The 16,027-nt window shown below is 42.3% G+C and overlaps 1 protein-coding gene across 2 annotated transcripts in view; it reads left to right on the plus strand.

Moving 5' to 3' along the window:
* Nucleotides 1-16,027, plus strand: part of CD2AP (CD2 associated protein) — a 630,446-nt gene that overhangs the window by 498,836 nt on the left and 115,583 nt on the right. For both annotated transcript variants that reach the window (XM_086926250.1, XM_086926251.1), the window contains exon 15: nt 56-168. In XM_086926250.1, coding sequence (XP_086782376.1) covers nt 56-168 — 113 coding nt within the window. The remainder of the gene's footprint in view (nt 1-55; nt 169-16,027) is intronic.

Below are 16,027 nucleotides of genomic sequence, written 5' to 3' on the forward strand. Positions count from 1 at the left end.
TGTCAACCAGTGTATTCATAGCAGTGTTGTGATGTTCTTTGCTTGTGTTTTTTAGGATCAAGTTTTGATGATGTAATACCTACCTCAGAGAATTTATCACATCCGACCGTACATAGACCCAAAATGCATGGGAAAAGGTTGCCGGGTCGTTTTAATGGCAGTCATTCGGTGAGTATGCTTTTGGTATTTCTTTTTTAGAGGTATCTTGTACCAAAACATTTTTTGCACTTTATTTGATCTACCATTGTTATGCGTCCTCTTAACCAACTGTATGAGACACATTTAGAATTATGTTCATGATGCTTAGTGTCATGTTATGGTACAAAAGGGAAGAGTTTTGTACTTTTGAAATTGCACTGATACTTTTCCTAGATTGTTCTAGCATGTAAAGTTTGGTTTTCTAGATTCCTGGCACTAAGGACTCAGTATCCCAAGCCGAGACCAAAAACTAGTTAGACGGCAAGCTCTTCACAACTTAATGAGCAATGGGAGTGCAATATGTATCTGCGCTGCAGATTCCTTACCTTTTGAATTTTTCACATATGAGACTAGAGTCAAGTCATTATTGTGGCTCCGGACTGGGTACGGAGAGTCTGGTATCCCGTGCTTCTCCAGCTGAGCATCAATCCTTCAATCAGTCTGCCCCTTCGGAAAAATGTTCTTTCGCAGCAGCAAGGGAGGGTCCACCACCTGAACGTGTCAACACTACGCCTAATTATGGGGTGATTGAGCGTGCAGCAGTTGATAGCTTTCGACCTTTCTCCCGAAGTCTATAATGTTATTCTGGCAGCCAGGCGTTCCTCTACCAAGCCAGTGTACGCTTGCCAGTGGCACAAATTCGCTAAATATTGTACAGAAAGATCTTTTGATCCTCTCTCAAGTCCTGCTCTTAAAGGGTACCTTTTGGCCCTGTCTGCCTTTTTGAGGCTGCCAGACCAACCTCCTTTATTTAAATCCCTGATTTTAAATAGATTTCTTAAGGGGCTTGTACATATGCTCCTTCCTCCTCCTATCTTCATGCCTCAGTGGGACCTTAATTTGGTTTTCACCTTCCTAATGTGTGCTCCGTTCGAACCTCTGCACAACTACCCCCTCCGGCTACTTTTGATCAAACAAGACTTTTTAGTGGCAATAACTTCGAATTGCAGAGCTCGGTCATTCAAACCTCATCTGACCATCTCCCAGATAAGTTGGAGCTTCATACTAGGGCCTCTTTCTTTCTTTCCCAAAGTGGTAAAACGTTTCCACGTAGGGCAATCGGTCACCTTGCCCACTTTCTCCTCCGCAACGCTCTAAAGAAGAGCGGAGACTCCATTGTCTGGGCCCAAAAAGACCGTTGCCATTCTACCTTACACACACTAAAGAGTTCCAGATGAACGACCAACTCTTCGTGGGGTATATAGGATCAAAAGAAGGTTGTGCGGTGCAGAAGAGGACTGCACCGCACAACCTTCCTTTGGCTCTCGCCAAAAAGACTCCTGAAGGCTTAAGGGTTCATTCCACTTGAGCTAAGGCTGCTACCATGGCCTTGCAACTAAGTGTTCCAACCCTCAACATTAGTCAGGCAGCAACGTGGGCATCCCTGCACACGTTTACCAAATACTACTGCCTTCTCAGTCAAGTCCGAAAGGATTGCCTTTTTGCCCACTCGGTCCTGCAGTCTTGTTCTCTGTCCCTCCTCTAGGGATGGTATTACTCTGATATCTATTCATAGGTAAGGAATCTGCAGTTAGATGTCGCCATCAGATGGACAAGTTACTTAACTTCAGTAACGCCTTATCTGGTAGAGACATGATCTAGCCTCCGATTCCTTAATGACCCACCCATCCTCCATGCACTGTGGACTGGTTTAGAGGGTCGTGGCTGCCTCCCCTCCCCCTTCCAGGGTTGTATGTGGTCAGAAACACACCAATGTCAATTCTTGTTTTGTTGAGATGAATAATTATAGTTTTCTTTTTTTGTAACCGCAGTTCATTTGCGTTGGCCATACTTAATCTAAGACCTGTGACAATGTAGATCCTATTTATAATAATAATCTTATCTGTTGAGCTATCACTATTCTAGTAAATGTTACAATCTAAACAATCCAGCTAAACCCGATATGAAACAAATAGTGGAATAGAGAGAAGAAAGAACATCAGTGTGTACACCACCAAGCCATACAATGTACATAATTTGTAAATTGTAACAATGCCATGACATAGACCATTCTTCAACTAGAATACCCTTCTTTTAATTCATTGTGTGATCAAATATAGCTGATATTTAAAGAACTGAAAATTAACACAAATGACAAATCTTACGTTCACTATAACATTAAAGAGAATAAAACGGGTTTGATAATCTTAATAGTTGCTTTATTTCGGTGGTACTTCATATCACTTATTTCTTACATATAGAGCACAAATATCTCTCTCCCTCGATTACTTCCTCTCATAGGATTTCATCGTGATTGCACAGCTAAAGGCAGGATGTAATTGGTGGGTGCCTAACTTATGTGGGTGTAAATGAATGTATTTCACTACTAATTTATTTATAAATAGCACCCATATGTGCATTGCAGGACTGTACAATTGGAATGGCGAAGATAAAAAAAATTGTTAAAATGGTGCCACATAAATTACATATGACTAACCTGATGCATGAATGATGGTACGTAAAGCAGCAAGATTACTGCAGGAAAAGGGAGAGGTTTGAACAGGTCATGCTGAGTTGTAGGTCAGCAGTTGTGGTGCTATGGCAGATATCATCTTTCCATCTTGGTGCTTTTGGACTTATTGTTACTTTTTAAGCAGCAGCTAGCAAATGGCAATCAAAGTTGAGTGTGTGAACATCAAGGAGTTCAGTAACATTACAGATTTCATCATCTCCTCCTGTCTGTCGGACTTTCTGTGTAAATGCATTTAATGTTGAGATGTGTGTGCTGTCAAAATATAGAAATGTCCGTAGGTTTACTGATAAACCTTGGCCATCAACATTTTTACCAATAAGAATGCCTCCTCCATATTTGGTTAGTTTCCATACAGAGGTGTGTATGCTACTTATTTCTCTGACTGTGGAGCAAGCACATCTGAATTTATTTGTGCCTAGGTGTACAGTAGTGCGGGCTCTTTCATCAACAAAACATTTTGCTTAAATCAGACACTGCCCCAAGGCTCACACTTACCCATAGATATTCCTGTTAAAAACCAACTTTATTCAAGAAGTATTCCCTCTAGATATCATATTGCACTTTTGCCTAGAACATTACATAATATTCAAAGTAATGCTACTACTTGGAATCTTTAAGGGTAGCATACTTAACTGTTTCTCCAACAGTGTCTCTGTCCAGATAGATGGACATGGCACCCTTGATGGATTGCCAATCAAAGGAGGAGCAATTATCAGTGTACAATACTTGCTACACCTCCAATAAGGTTGTTTTGGATCTGTGTGACTGTCCACATTGGGCTGTCCCTGAGACCCTTGTGTTTTTTAGTATCTCCGCTAATTCAACCAAGTAGGATATTATACAGATATTTGACTGTAGGTAGCATCAAGACTTCATATCTGGAATTGTACAAGGTTCCAGACCAAGATCCCCTTTTTCTGAACTTTGAATGACAAGTCAGTTCTGTAATTCTCTCAACAGTGTGCAAGAGGTATTCTTCAACATATTACTCTACAACTTTTGATAAAGTAGAAAAAATAGGGGGCTGCAAAATATGTAACACTTAAGCTACGTTTCAGTGAGTGCAGTTTCCTTGGCTGCTCTTGTAGACATGATAGATATTTGGGAGTCACTTTAAAAATGTATAGACAGTCTCTCTAAAGAAAAGTTTATTTCCAGGAAATCGAGACTAAAGAGCCATGGCTATTGTTGGACCTGACCGCCTTAGGGTGATCTTCCCCCAAACCTTTTGCCTACTTTCCTTCATTTAAAAAAAAAGTTGTTGGCCTTAGATTTCTGTTCCCTTTACTATTGTTAACCAGTGCTAAATTGCTTGTGCTCACTCACGTAAACATGATTTGATTGACATATACCAAATTGCCATATTTATTATAGCGGTAAATAAAATTCTACTAGTGGGCATGCTGCACTTACTATGCTACCCACTCAAGTAGCACATTAAAACATGTCTTATCGTGCCATTGCAGCCTGAATGCAGTTTTAAACAGTCATGTCGACTTGTCACTTAAAACCGCTTGCCAAGTGTTAAACTTCCCTTTTATTACATAGGTCCCCCCTTGTAGAACCTAGGTAGCCCATAGGGGAGGGTGCTGTGTAATAAAAGGTTGGACATGTGCTACTAAGTTTTACATGTCCTGGTAGTTAACAAATCCTAAATTGGTTTTCCACTACTGTGAGGCCTACCTCTCCCGTTGGATAATATTGGGGGTTCCTTATTGCATTCAATAAGCTGTAATTCATAATTGGGACCCGGTAGCGTGTCATGCTTGGTACCTATGAACTTGTAATGATAAACCCTCTTTAGTGGAAAAGTCAGATTTTTTGTCACTTTTGAAAATGGCTCTTTTTAGAAAGTTAAAAAACAATAGGGTGACTGATGGAATGCTTGAATTAATGTCAGCCAGTAGCAGTCACTCAGGCCTCATCCCAATCTGTTGTTTTTCGCCATCCATGCCACCTCAGTTGGGACACAGCCATATTTAAATCCGTCTTAGCACTGCTCCTCATGGGAAAACACACAAGATGATGGACGGAATGTTGCATATTGGCAAAACTTTCACCCCCAGTCACAGATGTGGATTTAATCCATCGTTATTTTGCACTTCACACCACCCCAGTTCAGACATGGCCGTATGCAAATTAGTCTTGACCCTGTGCCTCATGGGAACAGTCCATCCTGAACTGCCAAGCCATGTCTTCCCTGGACCGGAATCAAGCATCCTAGGACCGGTTTCTGGCTATCAGCTGTCATCAGCCAGGATAGCTTGACTCCAGTGGCGTAGTGAGAACGGGACCCACGTCTGGGCATACCCTTCCCACATAGAGCAAACAGCAGTTTGGGCTGGGCTGTTCTCATTGGACGCAGGGTCAAAGCTGATTTGCATATGGCTGGGCCCAATCTGGAATGGCATGGTGAGCAAAAAACGATTGATTTAGGCCCAGATCTCTGTACTGGGGAGAATGTATGGCATTGTTCTGCATTCTGTCCATCAATAGTTCTTTTGGCATTTGTCACCCCGAGTGGGACGGGTATGCTCAGACGTGAGTCCCGTGCTCTCCATTCCACTGGAATCAAGCTATTCTGGCTGAATAGTAGTGAAACCCCGAAACTGGTCCTAGGATGCTGGTTTCCAGTCCAGGGAGGACCTGGTCTGGCAGTTCGTGCTGGACTGTTCTCATTGGGCGCAGGGTCAAGACTAATTTGCATATGGCTAGTTCCAAACTGGAATGGCATGTTGAGCAAAAAAATGATGGATTTAGGCACAGATCCTTGTACTGGGGTGAATGTATGGCATTGTTCTGCATTCTGTCCATCAATAGTTCTTTTTGCACTGCTCCTCATGGGAACAGTCCAGCTCGAACTGCCAGCAGGTCCTCCCTGAACTGGAACACAAGCTAACTAGGGCGAAACTGTGCCTAGGTTGCTTGTTTTCCTGTTCATGGAGGATCTGGCTTTGATAGGTCGGACTGGAATGATCCTACTGGAGCAGGGTCAAGACTGATTTGCATATAGCCGGGTCCAAACTGAGGTTAAATGGTGTGCAAAATAACGATGGATTGGGTTGCGGCCCAAGTGATTACCAGTGGCTGAGATTAATTCAAGCATTCCATCCATCACTGTTTTGTATACTTACTTTTAGGAAGTTTGCATTTCCCTGCCCTTAGCCCTTTGTACCTGCAGCGTGTCTTGGGTCTCATGACTGGGTGTAGCTGACTAGTGTTTTGAATTCCGCCCAGACGTTCACACAATAGAGCGATTAGGTGTGCCTCAGTGGGTCATCTGATGGCCGGGTGGGGGGCAGAGCTAAGCACTGCACCACTCACACCTGGAAGTCTGTGCTCTGCAATCAAGACCTAACAAACCTGCATTGTCACTGCAGCCAGCTTAGAGCCAGGACAAGGGAGTCAGAAAATTCCATACACTTGAAAGAATCTATCCTGAAGCTTCTCCCTCCTTCCAGAAAACAGGCATCAGGGTATAACTATAGGACCTTCAGACCCACTCTTATGTTCACTACTGGACCTGTGGAAGTGCTCTCAGAGGAATGCCTACTGCTGTGCACTCTGCCAGACTGCTGCTCTTCCTGGAAGGACTGCGTGGCTGCCTGGAGCCTGCCTTGACCCCTCAGAGGCCAGCCGTGCTGTTGAGCCCTACATCTTCACCTGCTTCCAGGAGTACCAGAGGGACTCCAATTGCTAGATTGCTGGCCTCCTGGTCTGAGACACAGGGTCATAAAAGCCTCCCACCATCTTAAACCCACACCTGGACCCAGCCTGAGTGAATCCTCAGCCCCCAAGATGTGTCCCACCAGTCCTGGACTCTTGGTTGTGGTGCTAAATGTGCTCAGATGACAAATTCCTCAAACTGAAGACTTGGGTAAGAAATTTGGCCAGAAACTTTTCAGTGGTCCTTTGCCGAAGAGGTATATGATTTTGTGGAACTGTCTTCGGCTACAGCCCTCTGCTTTGTCCCACTGGAGATTTTCGACTTCCATTTCGGCGACTAAGGCTGATTGTAAGATTCTTCCCCGCAGCTTTGACCTAAGGCCATCCGACGATGCTCCCTCCACGGACAGCTCTTGCAGCCTTGCCCTGCTGAACTTTACCTTCACAGACACTTTTCTCATAATTTCTTCTAAGTCCGAAGGAAAGCGCTGGCTAGGCCCAATCCCCTTGTTGTTTCTGAACCGCGCTTAATCACGGTAGGCGATATTTCTCAACTTTGTCCTGCACGACTAGATATCCGCCTTTGGCGCTTTGATCTTTCTTGTGCTAGTTTTCACTAGAAGCTATAAAAATCCAAAACTGCAGTTCTACTGATTGGATTTTTGTCAATTTAGTGTCAAATAAGTTATTACAATGCACTCTGTTTAAATCACTGGTGCTCAACGCATTCTGTTTAAATCACTGGTGCTTGCGTTTCGTGCCTCCCATGATCAAGGCCCCTTATATCTGAGGAAGAGATTTACCAGCTATGTCCCTGTACGTACCCTCAGATCCTCCACCCTGTACAAATTGTATCTTCCCCGCTTCAAACGAGCAAGACTTGGCGGCCAATTGATCTCAGTGATCGGGGCCCGGGCCTGGAATGCTCTCCCTCTCCAGGTACGTTCTATGTCCTCAGTGGCTGATTTTAAAAAACATCTGAAAACACATCTGTTCAAGAGTGTAAGTTAAGTTTTTCTTGTGTGTCTCACTGTCTGCCTCTCCTTTACCCGCGCCAGGATACTCTCCAGTAACGGAGCGCGCTATAAAATGGTTTATACATACATACATACACTCTTTTTCTAAATTGGTTTGGGGTTTTTCTTCTGTTCAGTTTTCACTATATTACAGTCTTGGTGCTCCATAAATACTTTATACATTGCCTCCAAGTTAAGCCTAACTGCTTTTTGTAAAACACACACGATGATGGACGGAATGTTGCACAATGGCAAAACATTCACCCCCAGTCTCAGATCTGGGTTTAATCCATAGTTATTTTGCTCAACAAGCCACCCCCAGTTCAGGTGACCGAACTGCCAAGACAAGTCTTCCCTGGACCGGAATTAAGCATCCTAGGACCGGTTTCTGGCCATCAGCCGTCTTCAGCCAGGATAGCTTGACTCCAGTGGAGTAGTGAGCTAGGGACACATGTCTGGCCATACCCTTCCCACATAGGGCGAACAGCAGTTTGGGCTGGACTGTTCCCATTGGGCGCAGGGTCAAGGCTGATTTGCATATGCCTGGGTCCAATCTGGAATGACATGGTGAGCAAAAAAAAGATGGATTTAGCTGCTTTTTGTGCCAAGCTATGCAGCGTTAAGCCCAAGTTAATTAAGTGACTTTTTTTGTGGTTCACCTTGCAAGGAATTGTGGCTGTGGTTTTGATAGAGCGCGCAGGTCACCCGACTAAACATAATGCACACTTGGGCCCGTAAAAAATGATTTTCATATATACTATATATATTTGATCAGGTAACCTACACACTATTATCAGTAATTCAGTTTCTCCTCCTCTATACTTGTACCTGACTTACCAATCCTTGTAACCGGTACCTAAATTACAATGGATCAGGAGCTAGCTGTGGGAGTAAGTAAATAGCACCAAAATACCATGCAACATTTGAAATAACGGTTTGTATTTTATAATAACCACAGACGCAAGAAGTTTTCAACACCTTATCTAATTCTCTTCGTCATCTAATGCCACAAGCTACAAATTTACACAGGTCAAACTGTCTAGAACTAGAATTAAAAAGATGGTATAGCTATGAATGAGAGTAAGAAGCATTTAGTAATCGGAAAATAAAGGGAAGGGAAAAATAATGAACACGCTATTTTAGATCAGCAGACTTTCACAACTTCACTAAAGGCGGGTAAAGAAATGGAACATACTAATCAAAGCAGACTTTCGGTTTTCACTAACGGTTTATAAGAAACAAAACTTATGCAATTTGATTTATCCAGATGGGCTTATTCTCTAAAGGGAGGGTAAGAATGGACAACTATATATGCAAACGGTTCTGCATTTGACTAAGGGTAGGAAGAGAGTGGAACAAGCTAACAGACAAGTATGCACGTAAACTTTATTTATAGAAACAGGGTAAAGGACATAGGCAATTATACTTTATTCGGGACAAGAGAGAGAAGTTCAGATAGACAAACACCCACACTCAGTTATATTTACCTAGGATAGGTTGAAGACTAACCCTGGCCACGGGTCACTTGGAAAAGGCGGGAAAGGACCCTCAAGGACTTAGGCTGCCAGTAGGCGAGCAGGTACAGCTCATGGACAATCAGGACAGGATAACCCCAGGATTTGGATCAGGACCGGGCTCACCAAAGGGTACGACCAACGCCTGCAGCTTCGGATGCAATGCCTGCGCTACCCCCCTCTCTGCAAGGAGTCTGCCAATAACCCTGATTGGGTTTCTCGAATCTCCCACAAAGTGCTTCGCCAGCACTTAAACCCCGGACTGAGTCTGTGGCAATTACGGACAGAGTGCTCCGCAGCTCTCTGTATCAATCACCTATAGAGTTCGTTGGGTCAGTGACAGGTCAGCTATTCGGACAAGTTGGATAATTTCTCTAGCTAAACCTAGGCTAATTATACTATTTTCGGGTCAGTGTACCACCCACAAATGTTGCAAGTGACAGGTTCCCTAAATTCTGATTGGTCAAAAGAGGAGGTTAGGTCATTGCACCTCCTAAATTTTAGACTTTCTCAGGCTTAATATTCATTTTCGTACCCATCCCTTACATTCCAGTTCCCATGGCATAAGAATCTTAAACAATAGGGTACACAGTATGTTTTATGCCAATGTTGCAAGTGCAGGTACAGTTCAGCTTCGTCTTGCTGGTTAGTTGGTCGTTTTCTCATGAACATCTTAGTCTTGGCTACCAGCTGGCTGATTTCCACTGCGGCCAGGTTAATTTCCCCCCATCACGTGACTGGGACCATAGGAGCTTCAAATATGGAGTAGCAAGCGCCTCCCAGGCTAACGTAGAACAATACATGAAAAATAAGCGAAAACCATTTAGAAATGCAGGAAAAAAATGAATATACTGTATACCGTGATTGGCTATACTACACCACTTACTTTATAATAACTATAGCATTAGGAGTTAGGCAGAAAAGACAGCTTTGCAAAAGCAGCAATGAAAGCACGGAACATGTGAGAAAACAAAGCGGCCATTTTAGCAGTACTGCGCATGAGCAACAAGTTCCCTCCAGAACTGCGAGTGCGTCACATCACATGGGTATGACCGACGCATGCGCAGACTAAATTCCCGCAAAGCAGCGACCATATTAGAAGCAAGCGTTATTACTGTTTAGTAAACACATAGGCAAGCGTCACTGGGACACCCCCCATCTAGTGTAAAAGTGCAATATTAGTAAGACAAAACAAGTTGAATTAATTTATTAACATTATTTGAGGTTCTTGATACAAGCAAGTCGCTGAACGCGCTAATACTTGCTCCATCAGTTTGACCACATTTCTAAAAGCTATATATCAGTCCTAGAATGTAGGTTTTTATTACTGTAACAGAACCTGTTCCTTCCACACCAATTCCCCCTGTCTAATATAGCTAAATAAAAATAGATTGTTGTGGGGGAACTGTTAAAATAGAAAATAGTTTACAATAAAAATAAAAAAGGAACATGTAGAAAATGAGCATTTACATAGAGTAGCACCTTCTACTGAAATGCTTCTTGTGGGATCAAATAAGCAAGACTGGAAGTGTCTGATATGAAAGTGGATATTTTAGCTGCAACAGATGCATGGTATGCAAAGTTTTCTGAGGCAGAAAGCTCGTTTTTAAGTCCTGCTTACCAGGTGTCTGGGTGTAAAAGACATGGTGTGTGCTTACCAAGAACAACCAGGGGCTTGATGCCCTCCCATTGCTTGCTATTTGTTGGCTTTGCTTTCACTGTCCTGTGCCTGACTCTTATTTTGTTGCTTTTTACAGTTCATCTGATTTGTTGACTTCTATTCTTCCACTGCTCTCCTTTAGGGAGCTACCTTTTTCTTGTAAGCACTTCATGAGAGTGTATGTGTATTCTAGAGCTCTCCCTCTTGTGCTTCTCTCCCCACTCCACGCAACGGTCTCTTGCCCATGTGCTTCTTTCCCACCACCCGCACTAATGTTGCTCTTTCTCCTGTTTGATCCCCATACGATCCTTTTCCTTCTAGTGTGCTTTTCTTTCTGCTTTTCGTGTTGAAGTCACCCTTGTCTGGTGCTCTCTTTAAATATGTTTCTCCTCCCATGTTTTTCCCCTTCCCCACTTTGTTTTTTTAAACCCCTCTCCACTGCACGTGCCCCACCCATGCCTCCACGTGTTCTCTCTCCCTATCCCCCCTCCCGATTCTTCATTTATCATACATATATATATATATATATATATATTCACTGAAAAAAACATAGGTTATAGACCATATATAGTTAGGAATTCGCATTTACAAAACCTTATTTTACTCACACAAAACCATTGAAATTCCATATATAGTTAGTTGCACTAACTATATATCGCGCACCCGCAATCCACTGCTGATGATGTCACATATTACATCATTCATGACATGGTCAGTGACATCACTGATGACATCACTGATGACATCTCAAATGACATCACTGATGACATCTCAAATGACATCACTGATGACATCACTGATGACATCTCAGTTGACATTACTGATCACATCACTGATGATATCATTCATGTGATAATACGATGAACCTCTTCAGACTCTAATATAACCTTAGATACAATCAGTGTAAACAGACACTCACAGACTGTCACTCATCCATGGAGTTACTCACACACCTAGTCAGTCATGCAAAGAATCAATCACACCTTCATTTCCTCAACTATACAGTTATACAAACTTTACTTATTCAAACATATACTAACACATATTTATTCTCTTATACAATCCCTGATACAAGTTCACAATGATCCATACAGCCACTCACACATTCACTGGCTCTTATGCACAGTTATTTATATATGTCAACTCTCACATGTACTGTGTTTTACATATGTACTTACTTTGACATGTAGCACTGAGATATCCATTCACTCACCAATACACTCATGCACACAGTCAACCGCCCATACAGCTGTTTCCACATGCACTTTTGAAACCATACATCTAGTGAATCAACTGCTCACACATCTATGCACAGAGTCATACACCTCCCAGCCACCCACACACACACTCAGTCTCCCATACAAATACTTGGGCAACCAATCAATAACCCATATAGTTACTCATATAGCTACTTATCAACACATGCAACAGTTTACAGAACAACAGACATAATGATGCACAAATTAAGACAGTTTAGTCACTAACCCATGCACTCAGTGAGACACATTTAATCACTCACTCATACAGTCAGTCATGCACCTACTAAATCCTTCATCCAGACACTTATACATCCACTCATTCTTCAATATGTAAGACATATTTTAACTTTACAGAAACATACAGTCACTGGATGTTGTCATCAGTGATGTCATCAGTGATGTCATCAGTGATGTCATTTGAGATGTCATCAGTGATGTCATCAGTGATGTCACTGACCATGTCATGAATGATGTAATATGTGACATCATCAGCAGTGGATTGCGGGTGCGCGATATATAGTTAGTGCAACTAACTATATATGGAATTTCAATGGTTTTGTGTGAGTAAAATAAGGTTTTGTAAATGCGAATTCCTAACTATATATGGTCTATAACCTATGGTTTTTTCAGTGAATTTTCAAGGTTTTGTAAATGCTAATTCCTAACTATATATGGTCTATAACCTATGGTTTTTTCAGTGAATTTTCAAGGTTTTGTAAATGCTAATTCCTAACTATATATGGTCTATAGCCTATGGTTTTTTCAGTGAATATATATATATACATACATATATAAACATATATCATCTGTATATCTATATAAATACAAACATAAATGCATGCATACATATACTTATATGCATTTTAGGGTTGTTAGGGCGTTTTCGTGTGTATTATGTTGCTTTTTTAGGGCTTTTGGGTCAATTAAGTAGGGTTCCCGGAGCCTAGGGCTGAGGGGCCAGTTCAGTTTCGTGCGTATTGGTGTTGGCAAGGTTTTGAGGGATTTTGGCGGTTTTTGGTCGATATTTGGCCGTTTTATGGCTTTTTTTTGTGTTTGCGGGGGGCGCGTATTCGGGTTGAAATTCGTCCCCGTTCCCGTGGATGGATTGGGCTGATTTTTGGTGAGATGTTAGGGGATCCAGCCAAGTTTGAAGCGGATCGGAGCAGTGGAAGTGCTTTCAAGAGCAACTTTTGTGCGGAGTAGCGAATTGCCATGTTATTCAATGGGAGTTTTTGGTGCGCATGGAGAAGGTGAATTTGGGGTGTTCCAGTCGCGCTAGAGGGACGGGGCTTGGGTGAGCTGTAGGGAGAGTGGATCGGCAGGTGTGCCGAATTTTTGGGATTTGTTGGCCGAAGGGAAGGGCGTGCTTGGGCAAAGTCGATTTGGTGAAAACGGTGCGTTATTTACATGAAAGTTGAAAAAACACTAATAAAAGCAAGGCTAAAAAGCCACCTCATTACAAACAGAATGGCTTTAACTTAAACGAGGGCGAGATCTATTGCATTTTCAATGCTTGTTTACTTTGGTTCCATCAAGAAGGCATTCAGATGTGTCACACATTTGCCATAAATTCTGAATGTTAGCACTCTAGTTGCACATTAGATCACTGTAGTAAAGCTACTGCTCACCAGGGACGTCTGCTGCTGGTATTCAAAGTGCATGTTTCAGTCTGCATGTCAGAATTTTTTTAATGAAATAGAAGAGGATTTGAGAAGTCACTCAAAATGATCCCTAATTTTTCTTTCTGAAGCACTAATCATACTTTCTATGGCAAAATTAACCCCCTCATGTTGTTCCTTTTTAAATTGAGTGTTTTCAGACTTACCACTTCATTCCAATCAAGATGGCTTCTGGTGTGCCATACTTTTGTCATAAGTAAGACTGTTAGCGCTCTAGTTGTTCTTTAGAACACTCTGGGACATTCTGTCATTGGGCTATACTTGGGGTACATCTGGGTGATATTTGGGCTACATTTGGGCTCTTTTGTCTCTGGTGGCCATTTTGGGAGACTGCATGTCCGAATGTTTTAATGAAATAGAAAAGGATTTGAGAAGTCACTCAAAATGTGCCCTAATTTTTCATTCTGCAGCACTAATCATACTTTCTATGGCAAAATATACCCCCTCATGTTGTTTCTTTTTAAATTAAATGTTTTAAGAGTTACCACTTTATTCCAATCAAGATGGCTTCAGGTGTGCCATACCTTTGTAATAAGTAGGACTGTTAGCGCTCTAGTTGTTCTTTAGAACACTCTGGGACATTCTGTCATTGGGCTATACTTGGGCTACATCTGGGTGATATTTGGGCTACATTTGGGCTCTTTGGTCTCTGGTGGCCATTTTGGGAGACTGCATGTCAGAATGTTTTAATGAAATAGAAAAGGATTTGAGAAGTCACTCAAAATGTGCCCTAATTTTTCATTCTGCAGCACTAATCATACTTTCTATAGCAAAATATACCCCTTCATGTTGTTTCTTTTTAAATTAAATGTTTTAAGAGTTACCACTTTATTCCAATCAAGATGGCTTCAGGTGTGCCATATAATTTTTAACAAAGGAGGGATGGAGAGGGAAAAGTGGATTCTGTCTCCCCTGGCAACTATCATAAACAAAAGGAATCCACTAGGTGGACGGCGGTTGTTACCACAATGGTGGGGAGCAACCAGTGTTGTTAAAATACCCCTCACACACCAACAGGCCCCTTGGTGTCATGCTTCATCATCGGGGTCTTCGCAAACCTCTACGGAATGCGGCGTGCTACGACTTCACGACTACGCAGGAGCACTTTATGAGTGAACTATGTGTTTGGTGTGTGAAGGTACCAATAATGTGAGTGGTGAGGTGAAAAGTGAGGAATTAAAAAATACCTGGCACGTGAGTGCTGAAAAAAATTTTTATTTAGTCTCCGGCTGGTATTATTAAAAAAAGTGCTAGAGTGGTTGTGGTTTACTAATTAGGGTAACCCAACCAAATTAGTGCGTCGACATGTTTCGGAGTACTGGAACTCCTTCTTCAGGACGGGAATATGCACTACTTATCCCCACCTTACTCACATGTGTGTAGATATTAAAAATTGTGCTCTACAAAAATAGATATGGTGAATAATGTACCTATCTATGTTGGATGTACGGTCCGTTGCGCCCAGTTGGCGGTTCAGGATACCTGTAAACAGAAAGGTTATGTAAAACAAGATGGCACATATTGTTGTGTCCATACTGTGCTAAAAAACACAGAAGGGTCATAAGGAACAAAAGTGAAGGTCCAGGAACCCTAAAAAAATTTTTACTACTAAGCAAGATAATACATATTTTTATGTTACTACTGTGTAAATACACAGAAGGGTAACAAGGAACAAAGTGAAGGTCCAGGAACCCTAAAAAGAAAAAAACGAACTACATATAGATTGAGACACACACACACATTCAAAATATCAGATAGGTCTTAGAGGGTATGGTTTGTGACCCAAATGCGTAGCTTACTTATTAATAGAGGTCCAATGGCCTCATGAGCCACAGCGTGTTGGGGCGTGGTCCGTTCTACCCGATATGGCAACCTGTGAGGTATTTAAGGGAATGGATCAAAAGGTAGTAATACCTCGGTAAAAATAGATCACACACCTTCAGGTTTGTTCATACATCCATACACACTCACGGTTCTGCACAGGGCTGTCTGGCTTGTTCCCCCTCCACGCGGCTCCGACGAGTGAGGTGGTGAACTAGGGAGCGAGTTTAAATAGTCTCAAAAGACCTCAATTAGCCCCTAATGGAAAACGGAAAAAGCCCATACTTGGTCCGGTCCCCTGGTTTGCTATCCGCATTTGCGTGCACCGGGAAGGGTGTTCCCGTGTGAATGCGCATGTGCGGAGGAGCAGTGTTGCGCATGCGCCCATGCTCTTTCGGTTAGTGGCAGCACTGAGTCGCTTCGCACCGCCAGTAGGTAATATATATATATATATATATTACCTACTGGCGGTCGTAGGTAGGTAATATATATATATATATATATTACCTACTGGCGGTCGCCAGTAGGTATATATAGTTAGGATTTTTTCTCTATGGGATTTTTGAAAATTCTATGTCTAATAACTTTGGCGTTTGTGGACGGAATTGGCTGAAATCTTCAGGAAAATGGAACATTTTGTTTATGAGCAGCCCCTGACAATTTGGGGGGGTTTCATCAAGGGGGGGCCGAGAAAAAAGGGGGGTCCCAAAACGCATTTTTCCCATGTTAATTTCCATAGGG

The sequence above is a fragment of the Lissotriton vulgaris genome, chromosome 6 (assembly GCF_964263255.1).
Source record: "Lissotriton vulgaris chromosome 6, aLisVul1.2, whole genome shotgun sequence".
NCBI lineage: Eukaryota > Metazoa > Chordata > Amphibia > Caudata > Salamandridae > Lissotriton > Lissotriton vulgaris.